General features: G+C 32.5%; 1 protein-coding gene and 1 long non-coding RNA gene across 4 annotated transcripts in view; one reads left to right on the top strand and one right to left on the bottom strand.

Annotated features, from left to right (window-relative positions):
* Nucleotides 1-449: 449 nt before the first annotated feature.
* On the bottom strand, nucleotides 450-25,693 carry LOC145740399 (uncharacterized). Of its 2 annotated transcripts, none has more exons than XR_014181418.1 (3): nucleotides 25,590-25,693; nucleotides 774-1,009; nucleotides 450-715 (listed from the first exon to the last, which is right to left on the bottom strand). It is a non-coding gene; the product is annotated as an uncharacterized LOC145740399 (long non-coding RNA). The 2 variants fall into 2 exon arrangements; XR_014181419.1 differs by lacking the exon at nucleotides 25,590-25,693 and adding an exon at nucleotides 1,831-1,847 and having other exon boundaries at nucleotides 774-858.
* GIIIspla2 (Phospholipase A2 group III) overlaps nucleotides 2,320-26,780 on the top strand; it is a 74,805-nt gene continuing 50,344 nt past the window's right edge. Inside the window, exons 1-2 of one of the 2 annotated variants that reach the window (XM_081995935.1) lie at nucleotides 2,320-2,574; nucleotides 14,032-14,282. In XM_081995935.1, the coding sequence (XP_081852061.1) occupies nucleotides 14,083-14,282 (200 nt within the window). In that variant the 5' untranslated portion in view covers nucleotides 2,320-2,574; nucleotides 14,032-14,082. Of the gene's footprint in view, nucleotides 2,591-14,031; nucleotides 14,283-26,780 lie in introns of both variants that reach the window. The other variant, XM_081995936.1, reaches the window with a different exon arrangement.

Below are 26,780 nucleotides of genomic sequence, written 5' to 3'. Positions count from 1 at the left end.
ACTTTAAATACACTCCAACAGTTAAGAAGGTAGTTTCTGTTTGATTATGCCTGGGCAGATGAATGGTAAAAAAGCCGTTTGAAAGATGATGATGTTTAACTGCAAGTCGTTAGAGCTATTATAATATCTCATTTGCTAAATTAGTCAAACTACACTTCCTCGTTTCTGCTAATAGACAATAATTGCTAATATCGGTCGTAAACTAAATCATAATTCAGTCATAACTTTTTTCATTAATGAACAAAGTTGTTACTTTACTGAACTAATTTATGAGCAAAATGCGTACTGAACTTAACGCTCAACGTAGTGTAAAATAACCACAAGATACTGATTATTATTAACATATTATTTTTAAGTACTTGATGTTTTGGATTGTTACTAATATAGGGACTGTAACCTCGCTGTTTGGTTTTTTGATAATCGCTGAATGACGAGTACTATTTTTCCATTCGGCTGGTGTCACGGTTGTAAATGCTTCCTTCCACATATCAAAAGAGTTATCAATAGATCAGAGCTGGTAGAACTACTGATATAGACTTTAGACAAATTTTACCTGCCATCCTTGCCAATATGCATATTATAGTAGTTTTTGGACACTCCCCATATCAGCTCAATTGCATTGAAAATCGTATGGTCAAGAAAGCACGAAGAAAGAATCGTATGGTCATGTTGCTCTGCTATCTGGCCAATAAGGTATAGCTTCTAAGGTTTGTTCCTATAAATACTTAATTTAAGCAACTGAACAGGTGAATGAATGGTTATCAACATCTCACCGCTTTACCAGTCCTAATAATTCATTTTTAAAGGCATCTGGGTTAAAGTTGACCTTCTCACTTCTTCACCATTCCTTAATACTTGCTTTATTATTGATTGTGGTAGGGTGCATTATCCGAAACAATAGCGTAACTTGGCATCAATTGTTATTGAAACCATTTTAGAAAATTTTACAAGTTCATCTCACTATGATAATCCCCAGACTGGCTCTTTGAAGCAAATATGAGCTCAGCACCTGGAATAAATCTATTTTCATTACACGCATGAAGAATAATCAATCTAAGTGTTCCAGTAGCATTAGTTTCAACATCTAATGCATAAATCTTAATTTCCAAATCGAATTCTGACAAAAAGCATCAAGATTAGTATAATGCATTATTAAAAACAAAATAATAAGCATTTTCTAAAAAAAATATAGTTAAATTTTGTCTTAAAGGGTTTTGCTTGTAGCTAACCTTTTACCATCTACCCTGGTGCTCTTCACACTATGTTTGCTTTCATCCTGCCAGGAATGGCCTATGATCCCATTTTGGAATATCCATATCTCTTCTGTACATCATACTTCACTTTGTAAATATGTTGTTTGGTTAACTATTTTTGGACACCAAAATGGACTTTAATCGTAATTTTCCTTAGACTTAATTTAAAATCTAAAAAAAATTTCATTCTTTCAAAGTACAATTACATCTTTGGTTTAACTATCATTTTTGTTATTCAGGGTGAGCCAAATTGGTGTGGCCATTATTTAAGCCAAGTTTAAGTTAAGGGTGGTTCACACATCAGGACAAAACAAACTAGGTACCAAGGGCGATGGAATCCAGCCATGATAGGTGACGTTTGCTGGGTTTTAAAGAGAGAAATGCCCCACATAAAGTTTTTTCTTGGTACTTTCCAAGGGTCCATTTTACGATACTATGCTATTCAGATTTGTGTTGCTATTCAGCTGTTTGTCGACTAGTGTTATTAAATAAAAGAAAACGAGTAACTTTACTGGTTATGGTCAGATATGGTGACAGCAGACGTTCACTTCTCTTCAACACGAGAAATATTCAATACTTAATACATTCACCGATCGAAAACTTATTCTCGATCTACCCTATACATTTCTCTTCCCTAATCCACCTTCTAATAATTAAACTCTATTTTCTCGAAACTGACCTAAAAAAGACAGATTTTTTAGACCTACGTGATATTCCAAAATTTCATCTTTGCAGCTTTGATCTTCTGGAAAAGGAACAGTTACTTACATCTTTGTGGTTACATCAACGACATTGTCAAGTTTAAGGGAATTTTTGATATAAGAAAACCCCCATTTGACACACAAATTTATTAGGAATTTCGCAATAGCTGCAAACTAGCAATTCCTGCCCTCTTGAAAATTGGGCACCACCCTCGTATTGCCCTTTGGTCGGGCCCTTTCCGTTTGCCCTATACCGAAATTTTGTTTCGAGTAGGAGGGCCCAAGAATCAACACTCGAGCAGCGCTAATGGTTGGGCCGTTAGAGATTTTCGCCTCTCTTCAGCACGAGAGGAGACCCGGATTTTCTTCACGTTCAGTATCACGCCGGCACGTGAGAAAAGTCAAGATCCCCGGCTGCGGCGATCCGGGATTGTTTTCGATTATTAGTTTATCGGTCGCGAAACGTGCGCCTGACCGGCTTTGAGATTCACCGATATCGATAGTCAAGTTTTTTGCGGATCAGTGATTGACTATGATTGGTTACGTTTTGGTGATACGTTGATTTTGACTGTAAAATTTGTGCTAGTGGGTTTAAAGTGGATTGATTGATTTTCCTCTAGGTGAGTTTGCTTGAAAGTAAGAACATTTTTTTTTGTTTGTTTTTAACATTTTCCCATTTTTTTTCAAAATTTATCAATTTCATTCTCATGCGTCAAATTATATAACGTACCTCTTGACTTATTTTTTGTTTGTTTAGTTTTGCCAATAAAAGGCGCCAAAATGAACAAATTTTATTTTTATTTTATTTTTTCAAAATTAACATTCGTAGTTTTGATACCTACTGTGCAAATGACTTGATTTTTATATTTGCCACTAGGCAAACTATACTTATTACGTTATTTATTATCTGTTGCAACATTTTTAATTCACACAGTTGTCATAAAAATATTACTTTCAACTGTGGTGACTGTTATTGGAGTTTGCGTCAGTTGTGTGAACTGTTTTATTATTAATTTGTTAATAACGTTTCTAGACTTTTTTCTGGAGGTATGGTTTTACATTGCTACGGAAGCTGCGTAATATTCTGCAATGAATTTTGACTGTACAAGGTGCCCTATTTTCGTCACTTTTGTAGTTGTTTGTTATCTCACTCATTTTACGACGAGAGAAAAATTGACGACGTCACTAAATTCTACGGAAAAATATTTATAAGAATGAGATTTAATCTATTCAGAATTTTTTAAATATATCTAAGATTCGGTGGGTAGGTAGACAAGAGGGCCTTTACACACTGTTTTTATTTCGTTAAATTAATTACAGATAAAAACGGTTTTGCAGAGTATTTTCTATTTCTGACAACTCATAACAAATTAATCAAAAGTTTAAAGGCAAACAAAGCGCACTAGAATGACGAATTTCGGTCTAAGTGTCGTGTGACGTCACGAGGCACGTTTCAGTTCGGCCGCGTTTCGAGCTTGTGATGTGGTCTGTTTTAGTGTGATTATTAATTCTCCTTTTGCTTGTCTCTCAATTGAAGGGAAAATGGGTTGTCAATAGATAGTGGTGTCAGAGTGCACAAGTTTCACTAAGTCTACACTAGAACACATTAATTAAAGTGCTTTAAACAGAGAAAGGTTTTTCAGATGAAATATTAATATGTAAGTAACTCAATTTTTTAACGTACAGTATACTCACCTTTTTAGGATTTATGTATGTACCTACGTGATGTGAAGGAAGTATTTAAAGGTTTCTGCCCATTTTGAATAATTTTTCGTAAATTTAGGACTTTTGCAAAAGCCTCGATAGTATTTAGAAGCGCCTGGCTGTTATTTGTTATAAACGATTTTTTTAAAGGTTTGGACACTTGTAGAGGATTCTCTGGCTGTTTTAAACGATTTTTCTAAGGTTTAGGACGTGAAGTCTGACAATTTTTAGGGCGTTTTCAATAGTATTTAAAGGTTTCTGCCCATTTTGAATAATTTTTCTAAAGTTTAGGATATTTGCAAAAGTCTCGATAGTATTTAGAAGCTTCTGGCTGATAGAAACGATTTTTTAAGGGTTTGGACACTTGTAGAGGCTTCTGGCTATTTTAAACGATTTTTCTAAGGTTTAGGACGTAGAGACCTCTCACAATTTTAAGGACGTTTTCAATAGTATTTAGAGGCTTTTGCCCATTTTGAATAATTTTTGTAAGTTTTATGACTTTTGCAAAGGCCTCGATAGTATTTAGAGGCTTCTGGCTGATAGAAACGATTTTTTAAGGGTTTGGACACTTCTAGAGGCTTCTGGCTATTTTTAACGTTTTTTTCTAAAGTTTAGGACGTAGAGTCTGAGAATTTTTAGGACGTTTTCAATGTTATTTAGAGGCTTCTGCCCATTTTGAATAATTTTTCTAAAGTTTGGGACTTTTGCAAAGGCCCCGATAGTATGTATGGCCTATACGTAGTAATTTTTTTCGAATTGTGCCAGAGCTAAGGAGTAAAAGTTTCTTACTCCATTTTACCGAAAAATCTCATTCAGTCGGAATGTAAAAACGTCATAGAAGCAAAAATTTGCATGGTTGCCAAAGTAGGTACATGTGCAGTCTGAATTTCAGTCTTGCTTCGAAATTCCCTCACATATTATCACATCTGTGTTTTTTACGATGTTTTGTCGGATAACTTTATTAGAGTTTTTTGTGTTAAAAATTTTAAATTTAATATTTATTTTTTTTAATTTTTTTTAATTCTACAACACATTTTCCGATTCTACTAGAATTTTAAGCACTTTTTATAGCACAGTTATAGTTTGATCACATAAAACTGAGATACCTTGCAATTACTTTAGGTAAAAATAACTGCTTACAGAATTGCATTTCAATCCTACACAAACAAAAAAATTAATCCATTCGTATAAATCAATCCGAAACGCTAATTAAGTTGTGATATGTTTTGACACAGCCCGATTCCAATCAGGAAGAACTCTTTAATGAAGTTGTCATGAATCCAGTTATAGTACCATTATAACAGATAAAGTTACGACTTTCGTCAATTAGCTTAATTAAATTAATGTCTTCCTACCATCATTTCACTGGTAGTTAAGCTATTGAATTCCACCACAAGTTCTGGTAAATAAAAACCAGTAAAATGGGCATCAACTCGATATTCTGCTTGGTAAACTTGTTGATTTGCGCCAAACGACATTATGCTAATATGAACAAATACTGCCGGAAAAAACTATGATGGTCAGATGAAGTCAGCGAATAAATTTAAATTTTACTTGTTTATTCATTTAATGTTTTGCTGTTTTAAATTTGCATCTAATGCTAATACAGTATGCATTGTGCCGAAGCCCCTCATCAAGGTTTTTTTCTGAAATTTAATAAAATTGATACTTAAGTCAAATTAGTAGTTTATTAATTAAGCAGTGTTCTTGTACGTTAAGTATAAAGTAGTATAAAAATATTCTTTAACATTTAAAAAGTTGATTAATTAGCATTTATGTGCTTGCTAATTATGATTTCCAACCAGTTTATTCAATTCATTTATATTTATTTTTTTTTGTATTTTTTGATAATAACAAGTTTTCTCATAATTTTTTACATTGTTTTGCATTAAAAATTTAAAATCAATTTTTAACATATTTTATATTTTTATGTTTAATTATTTCAAGCTTTACTGATACACGTTCTACCATATCTATGTTAAAAAGTTTAATTAAAATTGATTTATGTTTTGTTTTTTCTCTATTTTTTGCATCGTATTTACGTACTATTTTTTTTTCAAAAAATTTTCTCTCTTACGTTTTCATGATAATATTAATGTCTGTATTGTTTTCGTATATTTTTTTATGTTAGTTTTTGTTAATTTTTTTTTAGATTTATGGATATGTTTACTTAACTCAGACAAGATTGATTAGCCTAGAAAATTATCTATTCTTCAGTATTATTGTTAAATGTTTCCCGTTGTTCTCTAATGAAAAAGTGTAAAGTTTATATTGTATAATGATCCTTTGAAAGTTCAGAGTTGTTTTTTCATCCATTTGATTACCTATTTTAAAACTTAAACAGAAATGAACATTATTCTTCTATTCTGCCCAATACAGGGTGCCACAAATTCTTGTCTAAGTATCGGGATCTCGCAAACGGTAAGAGATACAGAGTTGGTTAAATGGAGGCAAAGTTGCCCAATTTGGAGTTCAATCTTATGCTGTTTTAACATTTAAAAAAATTCGATTATTCAGAATAAGTTTTTATTTCATTGTAAGCTTATTTGATGAGATAATTTAAATTTATTGACACTTGTTGATGCAACTTTTTTCCCTCTAAAACCTGAAATCGTCATATTTGAAATCCGACGTTTCGGTTTTTGCCAGCCATCATCAACTTTATTATTTTAAATGCGATCCTGTCTTTTTTAAGGTAGATTTTGGAAGTTCTGTTTTCTGATTTAAATTACGTGCAACACTGAATTTTTTTTTCAGTAAATTCTTACCTAAAATTCGAACAATTAATCAACTATTGCACGTCATTTAAATCTGCACTAAAAACAGGTCCAATTTTAAAAAATAAATTTGATGATGGCTGGCAAAAACCGAAACGCCGGTTGCAAATGTGACGATGTCAGGTTTTAGAGGAAAAAAAGTTGCAATGACAGTGTCAATAAATTTAAATTGTCTCATCAAATAAGCTTACAATAAAATAAAAACCTTTTTTCCGAAATATCGTATTTTTTCGGATTTTTCTGATGTAATCGGATTTTTTTAAACGTTAAAATGGCATAACATTGAACTCCAAATTGGGCAACTTTGCATCCATTTAACCAACTGTCTGTATCTCTTACAGTTTTCGAGAACTCCATACTTAGACACGAACTTGTTGCACCCTGTATAAATTCGTTTATGGTGATGAATTTTAGGATATTACTCTGCCTTTTGCTTGGCCTATATCAAATCAAATATGAGTGGCAACATGCTCAATCCTACTAAGTTTAACAGTCGTTCTTACAATTAACTAAAACTGATGTAGTTAATTTTGGGAAGCAAAGAAAATAAGAAGTCCAATTACAGAACCATTCAATTCATAAATAAGAACTACTAATAAATTAACTGTGACAAAGTAATATTTAATGATAATAGTTATAAAATTCAAATTTTTGCTTAATGCTATAAAACAAGAAAGCATAAACACCTTACAACATAAACTGGACTATGTCAAGGAATCTCATGATTTTCTTTGGCAATTTTGCAAGCTAATAAATCTGTAAATTAACCGATCCCAGCTATTTTAATGTTCTCCGAACCTTGAACAGTCACATCCTAACATGCAACCTATAAGAATAGCCAACATGTTTTCAGTTGAACTAGGCATCAGTAAAGTTTCGTTCACTACAATCTATTTTTACTTAAAGGCCGAGATGGTCACTGTTCACTAGTAAACGGTTGGTCAAATAATAAATTTTTATGCTCTAACTGTCTGAGATAACATTTACTGGTTCACAGCACCATCAATTCACCGCATCATCTGCTAAAAAGAAAACCATTAGAGACGTAATATGGCATTACTTCTTCAAATACACTAACGGCTGCTCAAGTAGTAAGATGAATGCAAATAAGCGTGTAGTGGAGCCACCTTAACACGGATTCCATTCTAAACGTCTTTTATGCCTTCCTGTGCTCGATGCCAGTGGTCAATGACAAATCAACAGGTAGCCTCTTGACATTGCTGATTTATTGGTACTGGTGAGAAAGTGTTTTGTTTTTAGCAAGGACGATTCTGGTTTTGCTAGGAAGGTGCTTCTGGTAGCCGAGAGTTAGAAAAGAAAACAAAAAGTGCCACTGATGCTAAATATATCATCTGACTAGCTTTAATTTATGACTAGACACCTTTTATCTACCAGGTTGAGGTTAATTATAAAGAAATATGTAAAGGTAATCTACTACTGACTTCAGAGGGGTTCTCAACCTTTTGTGATGTATTTAAAACGATCTTTTAATCTTTAAAAACGGTAGGAAAATTAAATGAGCGGTACATAAAAGAGTTATATACAGTGTGTCCATAAAGTATGAAATAAATTCGAATAAAGTTCAGGGAATTATCTTTCAAAAAAATTCTCGAACACGTATGTTATAATTTTTTGGGAAAAAAATTAGATATACAGGGTGTCCCAAAATTGAGGTACGACCTTCCAGTTGACATTTTCAAATAAGAACCTTTATTTTTTGTTGAATTTATGGATTGTCATACATAAATTTCTGGGTATTTTTCATGTCACATATCATCTGACAATATTCAGCTGTTTTCAGCTTAATAAAAAAATAGATTTAAAAAAAAACCGTTCACATCAAGCTGGTGTTTGGTTTATTGTCGCAAAAATTGTTTTTCTCCTAGTTCATTAGTATACAGGGTGTCCCAAGTTCAAGCAAGAAACTAAATTTGTAATTAAAAATTAAATGGGATGATCCATTTTTTGATTTTCGGAATCTACGTCAAATTCTAGGCCTACTTGATGTAAAATGTTTATATCGGTCCTCAACTGTTTTTGCTCTAGGAGTCTTGATTGGCAATCGAGCAGAAATTCCTAATTTGAGCAAAATTTTCGTGCACTTATCCAGAAAATCGTGGATAACTCGCTTATTTAAACCATCCTGTATATACGAGCTATATAACAAAAGAAAGATAATAAATCGAGCTTTTATGTGACGTTGAGCGAACAGGGCTAAGTTTCCCGGTTCGGCCGCCAGAGGGCGTCAAAGTTAACCTTGCTTTTTTGTAGTTTTTGCTAAATATCTTAGGAACGCTTCAAGTTAGAGGTCTGAAATTTTTACTACAAACGTACCTTGAGGAAATGCAACATTTACCTTTAAAGCTCTTTTTTTGTACCAGGCGCCGTTTATCCATGAAAAATTAAAAACAAAAATTGTCAAAAAATTTAAGGGTGGTTTATGAATTTATTTAGAGAAAAATTTTGAATTTTTTTAATAAACTTCCACTGCGTACATTCCGTCAGGTTAATGATACAAAAATGACTTAATTTGTAAAAATGCCATTTTTTAAGGGTACCACGCACTGGAAACCGTCAAAATTGACATAATTTCCAGGTCATCCCCAAAACCGTGACAGTTGGGGCAAAATGGATGTCAGAGTGTCTCAAATTAGCGGCTGAGTATAGGGTGTCCCAAATAAGTAAAAAACAATTTTTAGTTTCCGGTAAATATCTGAAAAACTATGTAAAAAGCAAAAATTGTCAAAAAGCTTAACTTTAACGCCCTCTAGCAGTCAAACTATCATACCAATAACCTTTTTGATTACACCGTTGATAAGCCTTTGGTCTAGACTATATTTTACCCTTCAGTGACCTTTTGTCGTAACTGTTCAAATAACTGAATTATTTTAGGTTAAAGCAAAAGTGGTTAAATCACTTGGTTTGAAGGTTTGTGAAGCTTGACTTTGACGCCTACTAGCGGCCAAACGGTGCAACCGACTAACTTAAATAAACATATTTTTGGAAAGCTTACGACCTGAGCCATCTTTTCACTTCAATCACTTTTGGTCGTCAACTGTCAAATAAGCAAGTTATGGAACATTTTTTGAAAAAATGCACGAAAATTTCTAATAGAAAATTTTTTTTAAGTTTTTTTCAAAAAACTGACCGTTTTTGAAGATAATGAGATTTTATGATCAAAAAACATGTAACTTTAATGAATAAGAAACATTCAGACCTTAAGAAAAGTTAATTTTAATAAACTTTAAGAAAGATTTAACTTTAAGTTTAAGAATTAACTAGTTATTAACAATTACTAAATAATTAGCAATTTAAAAATTTTCAACATTGTTTAATGTTTACTTTTAAACTTTCGTTCGAAAAAAAATTAAAAAACCTTTAAATAGCTATTTATGTAACCAGTTACGAAAAGATCGATTTTGTGTAACGAATGAATGTTTGTAGGGCGAGCGCAGCGAGGTCCTACAATTTGAACGAGTTACACAATAAGACATTTTCGAAACGTGTTGCATACATAATTTTTTCTAATTTTGACCAAAAAGCGGTAAAAACCATCTTTTAAAGTGATTTAACACAAATATTCACTTTCATAGCACCTTGTATAAACAGTAACAACGACATGTTATGATGGATGTCGCCCATATGTTTCTACGGAAATGCATAAAAACAGGGAGTGATGAAATGAACTTTTCATAACTAGTTACATAAAGTGATACTTTATGTAACTAGTTACATAAAGTAAAACGTTTTGTCACTCTAATCAGTTTTGAAAAGTGTCACTTTATATGCCAAAATTAGAAAAAAATGTTTCTTAGCACCCCGTTTTCGCACCCAGAATGTCCGCCACTGGTTTAAGTAAAATCAATCATATGTAAATTTATACTAAAAAAACTGCGCTTCCTAGGAAACTAAACTTACAAAAGTTGTTGGCGGTACGATAAAAGGTTCCCGAAATATTTACAAAAAATGATATTATTTTTGTAACTTTTATATTCTGTTTATAGGAACTTTTTCTCATATTTTAGATGTATTATCTCTCGTTACACAACCTTAAACAAACCTTAGTTATTTAACTTCGTTTTTGATTAAATTTGAATTTTGACGAGACGGATATACAAGAACAGGAAATGTTTTTAGATCTCATCCAAAGTTTTTCAATATCTGACAATAAAATGATCATCAAAAATTGCTGCTATTATGGAAAATTCCTTCTGGTTCATAATATGGCAAAAGCTGCAGTGACTTATTTGTAGCAAATTTGACGCAAATTGATGTTTGCTTCTTACAATAATTACTTTACATGTTAAAATTTAACTTTCCTATTAGTTAACTAATGTCATTTGATGTCATCTGTTATTTGGTCGAGCCACATTTGCCAATGGCGTGCCATGATATACTAACACAAACTGTATGCAGTTTCTGTATTTCCATTGGTTTATTTAATTTTTCGTGAATTTTTGGGTGTACCATAAGTGTGTACAATTTAAACTTAACTGAATATTTTATAAAATCTCGTGTTAGAAGCTCATTATGAAAATAATTGAATTGATAGTAAAACAACCGTAAACAGTATTATTGACTTGTCTTGGAAATCGTTTTGAATCTGATTTTGATTTATGTTTTCTTCACCTTTTCACCATCTAACCAATCTTGTTCCGGTGAATGGGTTACGATCTAAATTTGTACCTAATTCCCTTCACCAATGAAAGTTAACATGTCAGAAGACTAATTAATAAGATGAGCTTTCCTGTTAAATTGTTTAAATGTGAATTCACTAAAAATACATAAAACATCTCGTATGTTAAATTGTATTTTATTGCACTTTTTTGGTATGTTTATACAAATTTTCAACTCATTACTTCAAACACTAAGGGCCAGTACTTTCACTTCAGAATAATTTTATTCCAAAGATGACCGTGAAATAAGACGCTACTCTTAGTACATTTTGTCATTTCTATAGAATTTTTCATAATAATAATATTTTTCCGGTGGTGAAAATACCGGCCCTAAATGAGTTAAGTGTGGGATAAAATTTGCTGTATCTCAACAAGACTTGTCTTGGAATTTTTAAGTTTTTTAAATTTAAAATTAACTTCACACCAAAAAACTGATTTAACCAAAACTGATATAAATAATTAAAACATAACTCAAATCAGATTTATCTTGATGCACTTGATACTTTTCTTGTTCGTACCAGGAATTGATGAACTACTTACATAATTCATTACTAGAATAGTGTACTAACCCATAATTAAGTAATCATCGATATTTATTAGTTGGAAGCGTTCTTCAACCATTTTCAGAGTCACATTAAAATAGTTACAGTCATATACACGGTCGTAAGTATTTCAATGTGTGCAGTCTGTTTACGGTATTTAATTCCTGAAACGTTTTTACTACTGGCATTTGTATTACAAATTGATGTTTTAACTATTGATAAAGTTGTAAATTTCCAAGAAATTGACAAGCAAATTTACTGAGGTAGCAAGCAATTACTTTTAACTACCTGTAATTTGAATACGTTCTAGTTTTGACAAGAATTACAAAGCAATAATGATATGGGATATGTTACTTTGATAACTATTATAGCTTTCTTAGAGATATGGTGCTTATTTGTTTCGGAATTTATGTTGAATAACAATTATACATTTATTAGGTTTATAAAATAGTATGAAAAAACTGGTTGTAGCCATAAAGATTTAAAACCCATTATGGGTTATTTGTGGGTCTAATTGAAATTTGCCTGAAAAATATCATTTTCCTGTCAAGGTTGTCATTAATTTCATTAAAGTAATTTTCATTCAATATTATAAAAAATGAAATCCTCAAAAATGACGGAATAAAAGACTGATTTGATTTGTTATTTATTATAAAATCAATAATAAAATAAATGAAGTAAAACTTTGCTGACAAAGTGATTCTTATACCAAATGAGTTAACCGATCTTATTATAACTTTTTTATGAACAAGTAGTTTTTCAGCATTTTCAGTTTTTTGTATTTTTTCTATATTTCCTTATGTTTAAATTACAATGTAAACAATTTGTTATTTACATTTACAAACTGACAATTGTCAAAATAACTGTTATAATTCTCAGAAACACATCTTCGAAAACAGTGTAAAATTCTTGCATATTCTAGTCAAATTTTGACAGTTTTGACATTAGTGATACATATCACGTGGTTTTTGGAGGATAATTTAGTTAGGCAGTCACGTGACCACTGTCAAAATAATTGTACACAAATCTCAGAAAGACGTTTTGTATTGAATACTGCAAAACACTTTTCTAAACCCTGATTTTTGCAACTTTTAAGCACAGTCAGAGACAAAATGGTTTGTGAAACCCACTTGGAGTGAGAAAATGACTGTTTTAAGCACATTTTTGGAATCCTCATTAAATTTCCGATCCAATAACCTGAAAAAATATTACAAAATTTGGTACAGTCAAGGAGAAAAGCGGTGTCCAAATTTGAACTGACGGAAACACAGTTTGAAAGGACTGAAAGGAAAAAAATTGCCTGTAAAACCCACTTTGAGTGAGAAAATGAGTATTTTAAGCACGTTTTTGAAATCCCTATTAAATTTCCTATCCAATATTCTGAAAAAACACTTCAAGGTTTGTTACACTCAGGAGAAAAGCGGTGTTCAAATTTGAACTGACAGAAACACAGTTTGAAAGGACTGTCAGGAACAAAATCGCCTGTAAAACCCACTTCGAGTGAGAAAATGACTGTTTTAAGCACATTTTTGAAATCGTTATTAAATTTCCTATCCAATAACCTGAAAAAACACTACAAGATTTGGTACAGTCAAGGAGAAAAGCGGTGTCAAAATTTGAACTGACAGAAACACAGTTTGAACAGACTGTCAGGAACAAAATCGACTGTAAAACCCACTTCGAGTGAGAAAATGACTGTTTTAAGCGCATTTTTGTAATCCTCATTAGATTTCCTTTCCAATATTCTGAAAAAACACTGTAAGGTTTGGCACAGTCAAGAAGAAAAGAGGTGTCCAAATTTGAACTGACAGAAACACAGTTTGAAAGGACTGTCAGTAAAATAATTGCCAGTAAAACCCACTTCGAGTGAAAAAATGACTGTTTTAAGCACATTTTTGAAATCCTCATACAATTTCCTATCCAATATTCTGAAAAAATACTTCAAGGTTTGGTACAGTCAAGAAGAAAAATTGTGTCAAAATTTGAACCAGCAGAAACACAATATTTGTAATTTACCAGTGATGTACTGGTAATTTATCGGTTAAATTTTCCTGGAAAAGTAAAATATTTACTTTATCGATAGTTTGCCCATCACCAGAATTATTTACCTTGAAAACGGTTAGAGATACAGATTCAGTTTTTGAGATATTTTGAAAAGAAAATGAATTTTATTATTTTACGTTTTAATTTTTTGCGACGTTAATATTGGACCTAAATCAAAACTAATGAAACTTTTATATAGTCACATTTAATTCTCTTTAAACTGGCGTTGGCAGTTTTCAATTCCGACACTTCGCAAAACCATCATTAACTTTTTAAAAAGATTTCCTGATCTTTCAATGTTAAATTCTGAAAGCCCTTTTTTATAATTATTGCAGACAAAACTCTTGATGAATACTACACGTGTTATTCCATCCAAATACCGGTGAATGTGGCGAGCCAAGAAGAGGTGCCCCAGGTGTAGCGGCCACCTCCTGGTGGCAATCCTCACTTTAGTCCTTCTGGCCGAGGTCGTGGTGGCTACCGAAATCCGGGATTTTGTTTCCGTTAACACTTTGAAAGATGGCGAAATCGAGACCAGAATATTTTACAAGGGCATTGCGGCCAAGGACACCACAGATGGAAATCGGTAAGTTTACGATCATCTTTTAAAATGAGGGTTTGCATGCCGACTTGAGAAAAAAATGAGGGTCGTAAAAAGTTCATTCATGACGACCCAGTCTGGCTGGCAGATACAATTACAGAAGCCAAATTTATGCTTGTTTAGGTATCAATAAAAGCTGTCATGTAAATAAACATATGTCAAGACTTCTTTTTTTTTGGGGGTTTTTATGGTCGCTTTGACTATGACCTAGGCATGAGTCAGGCGTGTTACAGTACAGAATTCATGTGTGAAACTACTGGCTCAAGCACATTCCTACTTAAACTCCAGGAGAGGTAAGAGTAAACATTATTGAGTAAGGGCGCCATGCTTAAACTATAAAAGACGTCTCGTACCCAATTCAAAAATAGGACACAAACATACAATTGAATAGATTTATTGGTGAATTGTTGTTTATACTAAAAGGAGTTAGGTGGTTTTAAAATAAACACAAGTTTATAGTGTCTCATATTTATTTCTAGTTATACGTTCTTAAAATAAATTCCAATTTGGTTTATGACTATGAGAATATTATTTGTCTCTTTATGGATGTTGGTTTACACATGGTGTACCATATAATCCAAAAATTACAGTGACCTGTTAAAAAACCGAGTGAGACCTAACCTCAATAATTTAAAAAGCTCGTTTGGCTATATTTGTGGCTAAATTACTGAAATCATGTTTTAGGTTTTGATAAGCAAGCGTTACCGCGTATTCTACGTCTAAAATTAACTATAGTTTGCTAATTACATTTTAAAAATGCTTCGTTAAATTAATACTGGGTGTTAAAGTTTTCCTGTGTTATCTTCGCAAACTATTTTTCTGGTGTACAAGTGGTTTGTTATGTAATGTCAAACCCTGAGACACCCTGTGTGTCAAGAAAATTTGAATTATTTAATTCAGTTTTATGGGTACGTATGGAATTTGCTGAATTAAATAGATAGCAGAAATCTTTATTTTGTCCTAAGAATTTGATTCTTATTATTTGTTTTACGAAGTTGAAAATGAGATCCACCCAAATCTCCGTTTCCTTCAACAGCACAATAATACCATCATAACTAGCATTAGATTTCCCAGTTCTTTTGCTGTATAAAATGAAGAACATTTAAATTACATAGGTATAAACTGTCATAATTTAATTAAAATGTACTGAAGCGTTTTTCACCTATTAAAAATATTTCACCTAAATAAAAAGTAATTAAAATGTGCCTAAAACCCTCTTTTTTTCTTAAATTTTAAGACTTTCTTTCGATCTTACTGGAATTGTTTAACTACAAAAGGTTTTATTATAGAAAGATCACTGTGGTTCACCGGCATGAATTAATGGTTGGATATAATGTATGAGGAGGATGATAGAGAAAGAAAGAGCTTAACCTAACCGTCTCCGACTCACCAATTGTTTGTGGTTTTGGTATCTGGAAATGAGATGAAGATAGCTGGACATTTGGGAAAGATGCAAAATTTAAATTTAATTATTTTATAACGGAAGTAAAACTAAGGCTACTAAACAAAAAACCAAAAGAACAAGACTTCGGGTAGTTAGAGTCCGGGAAGGGAGAATGAAATGTAGTGAGCGAATAGAAGTTTTGGAGATTGGATTGAAATCGTTCAATGAGCATGTAAATAGAGTGAGATATGACCTCTCCCTCTTTCAGACTTAAAAATAAAAGACACTTAAGTAAAAAAATGAACTGCAAAGAAGACAGATGTTTAGAGAATATTAAAGAAGGATAAAAATGGAAAATTATATGGCTGGATGCTAGTGTGAATGATTGGGGGACAGTAATGGGGGCCAGAATTGCGGATGGTGAAAGTATGAAGATAAGAGAGGAAGAACAGCCTCAGCGCTAATTTCTTGGAGATCCTGCTAAAATTTTAAAAGACAATACATCTTGTTCTGCGATAGCAAGAATTTTTGTTAGTTTATTCTGCTTAGGAGAGCACAGGATGTAAGAAACTTTGTGGCTAAACTGGTATACAAATGCTCTGAATTCAGAATCGAATAAAGCTGACAGAATGCACAACAATGCAAGATTAGAAAGGTGAAAGGTAGATCAGCGACATCTAAAATGAAAAAGAAGACAGTTAAAGGAAAGATATATCAATGATCAATGAAAGAGTAACAAAGAGAGTGCGAGATATCGATTAAAGGGAGGGTGTAGGTATACTAAGTTTGCAAAAAAGTTCTTCAATTACTGTCAGCTTTTGATAAAACATGGAAATCTAGCGACATATGTTTGTTATGTACGTTTACCGTGAGGTGTAATAGTTAGTGTGACTCTGGGGAGAAAAAGAAGTTGTGGAACATGCATGTTATGGAGAGAATGGTGTCTTAGGAAGGGGAGGGTCAGAATTTAAAAAAAATGAGTGAGGGAGTGAAGTGGCCGAAATTAAAACTGAGGCAAAGCATAAAAAAACTGAATGGTGGGAGAAAGAAATATTAAATTGGGGCTTAAACTGGAAAAAAGTGTGGGAACCGGGTCTGATAAAAAATTGTCAACCACAATTATTTTAATAGATGTATATTATAATTATATTATTTTTTAAGTTCGAAAGATTTGAATTCGCAGAATAAAATCAGTTTATTAGCAAGTAAAACTATTGGGTGTCCTTTCAGTTGTGGTTTAGCAAAATGCAACCAATTTTCGACTGGTTAAGGAAAAAGTTTCAGCCTCATATGGTGTAAGTCAACTTAAATATTTCGTTATGTTAAAATCAAGTGATAATATTCCCTGAACACGTATGACTGATAATAAGAATGGTGGAATTGCTATATTATATTATTTTACTGTACGATTGATAGTATCTAATCTGTGATATTTTGTACGCCAGATTTCTGAATAAAACCCACAAAAACTTTGACCATCAATTTCTTTCTTCAACAAAGTTCGATAATCCTACTGTGAGCCAAACAATATGTTGCAGATTCTGATGGTACTCCCTATACATATGCGATCACCGTTACACAATCACCAACATACCAAAATGTTATACAACTTTGATATGCAAATTCAATGTTCTGAATTTAAGATGGCAATCGGACTAGTCTATAAACGGTACTATTTTTTTGTTCTTCGAATGGTCGTTTATGGATACAGAATTTTAACAAGAAGTGTCTATACTAGGCCGATTTACATATGAAATGATTACTAACTCTGTTTTACTGATCAGTTTCGTGTTAATCTTGATTAAAATCTTACTTGTTTATGTAACGGCCAGAACTGTTTGTTCGAGATATTTTTAATGGTTTTTCTGTACATAGTTTTATGTTGTCCCACCTTGAATGTTTCGTAAAATACTGGCAAGCTGTATGGGAAAAAATCCAGTTTTGTTTGAATATATTGAGTTCATTAAGTTAAAGGACAACCTTCCGGTTAACACTGTCTAATTAAAATAATTTTATTGGTCTGCGGGATTTAAATTGATCCCTATTAAAAGGGACATACCTTGTAGTATTTCAAAGGGAAGATCTGATAAGCGTTAAAGCTACGCCGTCACTGTTCAGGACGGTTTTACAAAAAAAGTACCCTTTGGATGGTCTAATCGGGCCAATATTTACTACACGAATATACCGGCTTCTTTTCTATTAGTCCTCTGTCATAATTAATTATTATTTAATCGATAAAATTGAAACTAATAGGTCGGGTAAAGACGATGAACGACCAGTTTTTCCCAACGTTCAGTACTATCTGAGACCGAATAAATCTTGGTTAAATTGATTGATCGTCCGCCGCTGATCAGATAATCGGAATGAATTTGTCCCGGGAAAGTGTTGAAAAAAATTGTCGATTCCTATCGCTACTTGTAGCCTTTCTCTCTATTTCTTGGCACCCGAACGATTTATTTGCTTAATAAGAATGTGATTAATTTTTATTTTACTTTCGGGCTGATTCATGTACGCATTGCCCTGAATTTTTATAGTTGATTCGTGTTTAGATAGAACTTTACAATTTATCTGTATTGCTCACTGTGTTCTATATTTTATTTCAACGTGCAATGTGGAAATCTTCAAGTCTTGATTTTTTATCATCATATGATATATTGTTTTTTTCATCGACTAAAGACAAAATTGATATTTTATTCGTGTATTCCAGGTACATCAACATGATGTTATATTAGTACTTTCTAAAATGGATGAGGAATTTAAGACTGATTTGTGACTTGCAGTGGTGTACTATGTTTCTCAGTAAAGCTATCCTAAAATGTATGGACACCACTGGTAAAATTAAAAACATTTTCATTGTCTCATCCATGACAGCTATAAAGTTTCGTTCAAATAAGTAAAAAAGTTTAAATGCAAACAAAAAAATCAATTTTTTACAAGTTTTGTACTACCTTGGTATTAAAACTACGTAAATTGTTAGTTTGGTACAGAATATGTTTGTAATGTTGCCAACCTGAGAAAATTCTAACAATTTGGTAGGAACTTGGTTCGAAATGTGTTCGCAATGTTGTAAAACTGACAAATTTTCAAATTTAGTTGAAAATGGTGTGGCAATGTTGCGGAACTGACCAATCCTACTAATTTTTTGAATTGTGTTCACAATGTTCCACCAGTTTATTACAAAATGTGAGCAATTTGATAAGAATTGTGTCTAACTGACTAATTCTAGTAATTTGGTAGGAACTGGGTCCGCAATTTTATTGCTAAACTGACAAATTCTACTAATTTGGTTCGAATTGTGTTAGGAATGTTGCCAAACTGAAAAATGTTATCAATTTGGTTCAAAATGTATTAGCAATGTTGTCATACTGACAAATCCTACCAATTTGGTCCAAAATATTTGCAATAATGCCGAACTCACAAATTCTATCTGTTTGTTACGAAATTTGTTGCCAATCTGACAAATTCTACTAATTTTTTGAATTGTGTTCACACTGCTGTCAATTACACTGTATTACAGCGCTTCAAATCAAATTATATGATACAAATGAGATGCCGTTTCTGCTTCACCTTTTTTTGTATTGCAGAATAAACTATGAATCACTTTTCTTTGTTTAGTTCGACAGTATATTCTTGCAAGAATGTAAAAAAATCTTTTCATAGTTATTAACAGTTGCTTAATCAAATGACCAAACATAGTTGCTAATTATTGTGGAATTGATATTTACCAATAGGTTAGTCCCATCACGCAAAAAGCAAGTCTTGCTTAGCCTCTATTGCGCAATATATGAAAAACGCCACAACCATAAATGATATAAATATTAATTTCTGCTAGTATGTAATTACTAGTCTCTTAAATATCTATATGAGATTAGGTTATAGAAACGAGTTTTTGCGTTGATTTAACATTAAAAATTAGCAGCAAGTTTACATAATATGTTTCTTTAGTATTATACAATTGGGTGAATTTTAATGCACAGTACAGAAAAGTAAGGCATGGTCATGTTCTCGGTCATGTCGTTATCACTCTTGAAAATTGTGGCATTTGATAAGTACAAAAAAATGGTTCCTGCTACGTATTTTTCAGTTTAGTTGACTTACAACATTGATGATCAAGTATTAAGTTTCTGACACACACAACCAAACCTAATATAACATCAAACCTTTTTCTCGTTATAACGGTTGTTGTAAACACAAAAGCATTCTTTGTACTTTTGCTGGTTCTGTCGCAAAAATACAAAGCAACAACCCAAACGCTTATTAGGCAGGCTTAGTTGACAATGTAAAAAGACTTGAAAAGTACCTACATTTTTTTTCTTCTTCTTCTTTCATTGCCTCATCTTGTTTACTGCGCTTCGAAACAGGCCAACAGATGACAATCCAAACCACTGGCGTATTTTGTCCAACCAAGAATGTCGTCTCCTCCCTGGTCCTCTCTTGCTCTTCACCTTGCCCTGGACAACCAACTGTAGAAAGCGGTATTTCTCATGTCTTAGTATGTGGCCAAAATACTCCAGCTTCCGTTTTTTTACTGTAAAGGCGACTTCCTTCTCTTTCCCTAATCTCTGCATGACTTCCATGTTGGTGATGTGTTCCGTCCAGGATTTTTTCAAAATACGCCGAGATGTCCACATTTAGAAGGATTCCAGTCTTTTTAAAGTGACCTCAGTTGTGGTCCAAGCCTCTACACCACACAGCAAAACAGAAAATATGTGGCACCTGACTAGTCTTAATTTTAGTTGTAGAGAAATATATTTGCTGGTAAATAGTTTCTTCATGTTATTAAACGCAGCCCGAGCCATTTCTATCCGTGATCGTATTTCTGATGCCTGGTCCTATTTTGCGTTAACTGTGGTTCCAAGATATGTGTACGTTTCCACCTGATCTATGTCCTGACCGTTTATCGTTAGACGCACTGGAGGATGCTGACTTTTGATATATTCAGGGAGAGCCCATATTCTTCACTTGCTATGTATATGTTTTGCATAATGTTTTGTAGCTCTTCATTGTTATTTATTGCTATAATTACTGCGTCGTCGGCATATCTAATGTTGTTGATTGCTTGTCCGTTGATTTTGATGCCATCTGATAATACCGCCAGTGCTTTTCCAGAGATTTCTTCAGAGTATATGTTGAATAAGAGAGGTGACAGAATGCACCCCTGTTACACTCTCTTTCTGACAGCAATTTCGTCGCTGAGCGAATTGCCTATTTAGGTTTGACTCCAATACATATTAGCGATAATACGAATATCTTTTCCGTCAATGCCAGTGTTCCTAAGCTTTTCGTGCTTGACATTGTCAAAAGCCTTGGAGAAATCGATAAGGCACAAGTGTATGTCTTTGTTCATATCTCTGCACCTCTGGATGAGAACCTGCAAGCTGAAGATCGCTTCCCTTGTACCTAGAGCGCTACAAAAACTGCGTTTCGGATATGTTTGTTAATAAGTTAAATTTTTAGTTATTGTATTATAGGTAAAAGGAAAAATTGTTTTCGGATAACCGTCTCGCAAAACAACACGTAGAGAGGTTTGGAAAGTTTTGACCACAAAATGACCGGCCTCGAGTGATTTAGGTTTCTTTTCCTATCACGAGCATACTAGTTCTCCCTAGACTGTTGTAATTAAAAGAAAAACATGAATTAATTGAGATGGAACTCTTTTCATGTAAGATACAAAAAATACCAACTGATATTTTAAAAACAGTTTCAGAATTGTTATGCTTATTAACTTTAAGTTCAGATTTTGTTGTGTCTGCTAATATTACCATTATTTTGTTAACAAAATTTGTAATATTAATTTTACAAATGACCTTAAATGTGCAGCATACTAAAGACATAATTCAACTATGTAGACATTCTCAGGCAACCTCCAATAAAGGCGTTTGCAAAGTTGATTTAATAGCCCTTTGGAAGCTCGTTAAACAAAACTATAACACCTACACGGCATTATTTGCTCTAGACTGGTATGAAGCATGTTTTTGCTAACATACCTTATCTAATTTGTATGGGAAATAAATTCAGTCTTTAGGCCTACGTCTCGCAGTGACGTCACTAAACATTGCAGTTTTCTATCTACGAAGTTTCAATTTCTCTTTAATGGTGCAGTATCAGTTAACGCTGAAATTTTATTGCCCGTCATTACAATTGGCAGTTTACATTCAACTTAACAAGCTGTAAAATTCTAATTAGTACACTTAATCACAGTCATAAAACGGCATTATCATTTAATTCATTCAACTGATTATTGCCGATACAATACAGCTGTTGCATCGCCTTATTGATTGCATATTTCCATTGTACTTTACCGATATGGAATTTTTAATTTTGCTACAGCTTCAACACAACAACAATATTCCTTATAAGGCTCAAAGATTATTTCGCAGTATTGATAATACATTAAATGAGGTGCAAAAATGGCGTGGTGAGGATAATAAAATTCAGAAAATGTGCTTATAGGCCACTCAAAGAGAGAAAACATATTATATTTTATTGACACCAGTAGAGATTTCTATAAGTGCCCATAAATTTTACTCGTAGTTTGGTGTTGAAACGAGGAAGAAAATATAATAACTCTTGGTACGAGTATTGCATATAAACTATTTATTTGTACTTGTAAAGTAGGGCAGTATCTACTTTTGCTACCTGGTCTTGAATTGAAAATTATATACAGGGTGATTGACTTACTGACTTATTCACTTAACCTTGCAAATTGGTTTAGTTACAGTAAATAAACTGAACACGAAACGAACAACCTAAATTTTTTGAAGAAATTTAAGTTAAAATTTTTGAAAAAGGTAGATAGCAAAATATTTAAATATTACCACACTATCTGGAGATATCTTAAGTTTTGCTACCATTCAAGGGGACCTTCAGAAAATCACACTTATGCATGGTAATTAGGTTAATTATTGAATATCCCACTTATGGCTTTAACAGTACTACAGTTGATGAAGCTCAATTATGGAGCCCTGAATAAGCAGAGACTAATACTGTAATGCTCAAAACTGTTAGTGTTTTAAGGTGAGCTTTGTTGATCAAACCCACATGTGTAATACGAGATAAAAAAAATCGTTTTCTAGAAGAAAAAACTTAGTTCTTTTTTACGTAAGTTATAGTTAGTAGAGGGTAAAATAAACTGAAATAGAACCACCCTAAAAATATACCTTGAATAGAATGTAGCCACTATTGCACTAAAAATTTGAGTATCAGAAAATTGAGGTCTTGTTTATATCCATTTCAAAGCGATTTGAGCTATTTAATGATCAACCAAATCTCATAAAGAACATGACCAAAACAAGACTATTAGAGACAAGATCGTTGTCATTCAATTTTTAAGGTAATGAAAGTAGTTGTCTATGTTTTAAATTCGATTAAATTTTGGAATTTTTGTGCTATTTAAAAAGTTCACTGATAACAGGAATATTAAGTTTAAGTAGCAAGGTATGGCATCAAAATTTAAATTAAGGAATTAGACATTTCACATAAAAACATACTTTTAAATGCAATTTTAATTCGAATAGACTAGTCAAGAACATTTGTGAGAATAGTCAGCTTGGCAACTTATAATTTAAAAAAAAAATCACTTTGACAGAGCCTTGTAAATTTGTATTAAATTTTGTAACAACTGCAGCACTGACAAATCCAAAATTAGAACATTACAATAAAAATCATATATTTCGTTACAGTTTAGACAAAACCAGATTCCCAGGAGTTAAACTCAACCGTTAAAAGACATATTGTTATAGTGTCAAGTTCCCACCAAAGTTATGGTTCAATAAATCATTATACATAGAATATCAACTTCAATTTTACGCTTTAAGCATTATTTAGACTCTTCATTTGGTCAGGTACTTTATAATAAAATACTACGGGTAATATTTGCTCTCAATTTTACTAAAGCCCAGCCTAAAAAAAATCCGTTTGAAAATGATGCTCTGAGTCCTGATTGGATAGGAAATAATAGTCTTTACGCACAAGTGGTTCTGTAATGTCTGTTTACGTCTAGGTTACATTGCAGAAAGAATGACTTTACGTCCAACCTATGGCTTCGAAAGCATTTAGGATATACCTTAGGTGCGTAAACATGCTTCTTACGAAATGTGTTATATAATATACTATTACCTACGACCATCATGGTAAATAGCTGAAAACATACTATTGATAAGCAAGAAAGCTCCGTTGCATGCTGTGATAGTATATTACGTAACTAGTGCTGTAAGAAGCATTTTACACACGATATGAAAAAAGTTAATTCCATCAGTGCGTAAAATGCCTTAGAGCACTTGTGACGTACTATACTTTACCTACGACCAAGTGTAAAGTCCTGCTTTTGCAACTCATATATTTGGAATCTTTTTTTTTTTTTCATAACAACATATTAACATCATATTTGTACTAATCATAGAAATTATGCTACTAAAGAAAAAATAATAATGTAATAAAAAAGTTTCACAAAAACATGTTATCTAATTGTATCTAGACGACGCGGTATTTACTTAAAACTTAAATAATGCAATGATTTCCATCTAGTCCTACTCTCATAAATCAAGAAAAGGAAACAAAATCAATTTTTTAGGATTAGAGCAGTTAGTTTATGGCTGATATTAAAACTGTGCTTAAAGAGAGTCATTACGTAACGGAAAACTATGCGTAATTAGCTATTTACCCTGAGGTCGTAGGTAAAGTACATACTTATACTATTACAGATACGTGCTGTAACGCACTCATGGATTTACTTCTGCAACTGTCGTACCGTGCATAGGCTTCTTAAAACACTTGTAATTAGCTGTAACAAAACATAACTCAAAACAACATTTTTGTTACTAAAGTATATTTTGGCAAATAATCGTTTTTCTTCTACGTTAAAAATGCTAAGTTTCGCAGTGAGTTTTAAAAGACAGTGTCCCCGACCTTCCCAACGCAAAAACCACTAGACTTTTCCAGGAGTAGTCCTTTAAAATGCAGCAACAAAAGAACAAAAGGGTGTCTTTCCCCGTAAAGCCGACCTGAAAGGCTCTTGTGGTAACTGGCACTCAACGACAAACTTACCCCCCTGAAACACTCGAACAAACGCACCCTCTCACTCGCACGGGTTTTAACGCAAATCCGGTTAAATGCCTTTATTAAGACGGACAGTTAGACCTGCTTTGTGTTAAATAAAAATGAGCCAAGAATTATCTGCGCCATGGATAATGAACCCATTTAGGGTTTTCTTTTATGTACGTAATAATGTCGGTGTACAATTTTGATTACTCACATTTAACATGACATTTTTTAACAGAATCGTAAAAAAGGACGGAGAACAACTGTAACATAATTCATTCCTGCATATATTTTATCTGCGTATGTAGGTCATTTACGTGGTTTTAAATCATGCATGCTTCCTGAGATATTAACTGTTAAACATACTCTTAAAGACTATAATTTAATACCGCTATGAAACCACCAAAAAAGTGGTTCAAAAGTTTGTTTTATTTTTATATTGCGATTCTTTGGATAATAAATTAATGTATACAGGGAATCCCAAAAGACAGTTCACCCCAGTGAACTTCATTTATTTAAATAAAAACCTCAATTTTTTATTTTATTTTTATACATGCAACATATACTTGGAATTTCAAGCAGAATCTAAAAATGACATAAAAAATAGAGGTTTCCCTTTGAAAAAATTAAGTTGACATTTGTAACTTCACCCTGTATCAATTTATCATTAAAATATAAAAATAAAAATCGACGTGTCCGAGCTTTTATTACGGAGGGATAAGCAAATATATTGTTGGTGATTTGAGATGAGATGAGAAGGGAATATGATATGAAATTGGTTACATGGTCTGTGGTGTGCTTTTTAACTTGAAGTTAATCGTAAAATGTATAGGGTTTCAAAAAGGGGTGTATATAAATGTTTTACTTACGAGTCTTATAGTAGGCATCCAAAAACACACTGTTTATAAGCAATAAGTTCCCGTTACGTGCTGCAAAAGCATTGCTCGGCATCTGTGAAAAATCGCACAGTCTAATAGGATTAACATGGGACAGCTAGGAAGTACACGATGCCAAACGTTTGTAAAAATAATGTACAGTTTTATAAGAATTACGTATGCCTGTAGAAAGTAATTATTCCACGGGTCTGTACAGAGTGGCCTGCGTAATTTGCTTGTTTTTATATGAAAACTCCCAAAACTATTAACAAATTCAAAAATCATAAAAGCGTTGCCAAAGGACTGTCTAACTAGCAAATTTTGATTTTTCTACATTTTAGACCGTCTTAATTTTTTCAGTTGTAACTTTTTACTTTTTTAACATAAAGACTAAAAAATAGAAACCTTCTGGTCTTATAGCCAATATATCGAATAATAATTATTCAATAAAAAAATTAAATAGACGCCCAACATTAAATATGTCTGTCAGTGAATGTACTGTATGTATCTACAGGGTGATTATATTTTACTCAATTGCTAACTCCCTTAATTTGGATCTGACAGGATTGTTTAAATCAGCAAAGTATTTTTCTTAAGTCCCCTAAATCTGATGTCACAATTGACATATGTCAATCACTCGTCAAATTTTTGACACATGATTATTTTAAATGGAACACCCTGTATTTTATCTGCTCAATCGGAAACTATCTTTCTTCTCATTTCAAATGTTTTTTCGAAAAACAATAATTAAAATGTTTGTTGTAATAGCTAGATTTGAACTCAATGTCCCTCATATTAAATGCTTAACGATTATGATAGTTTAGAAAAAATAAAATGAAAATTGATTTAGCGAGCAATTTTCAAGTATTCTAGTCAATTTTTATGGCTAAAATGGTGAAAATCAGCTAAGATTCATGACAATTGGCTTAACCAACTGTTATCAATCGTTTTAGAGTTCTAGTCGATTTTTATGGTCAAAATGCTAAAAAGGATTAAATCTAATAAAAACTGATTTAGCCGGCTATTTACAGACATTCAGGACCATTTTTAATTATTAAAATAGTTTAAAAACAGTTAAACTTTATGAAAATTGACTAACTGGACCATTTGGGATCATTGTAGTCAATTTTCAAGGTCAGAATGTTGGAAAATAGTAAGATTTTATAAAAATTTACTTACTTGACT

Source organism: Ips typographus, linkage group LG1 (genome assembly GCF_016097725.1).
Source record: "Ips typographus isolate SLU linkage group LG1, UJ_Ityp_2.0, whole genome shotgun sequence".
In the NCBI taxonomy this organism is placed as follows: domain Eukaryota; kingdom Metazoa; phylum Arthropoda; class Insecta; order Coleoptera; family Curculionidae; genus Ips; species Ips typographus.
The sequence above is the reverse complement of the archived record's forward strand: the minus strand, read 5'-3'. Positions and strand labels throughout refer to the sequence as shown.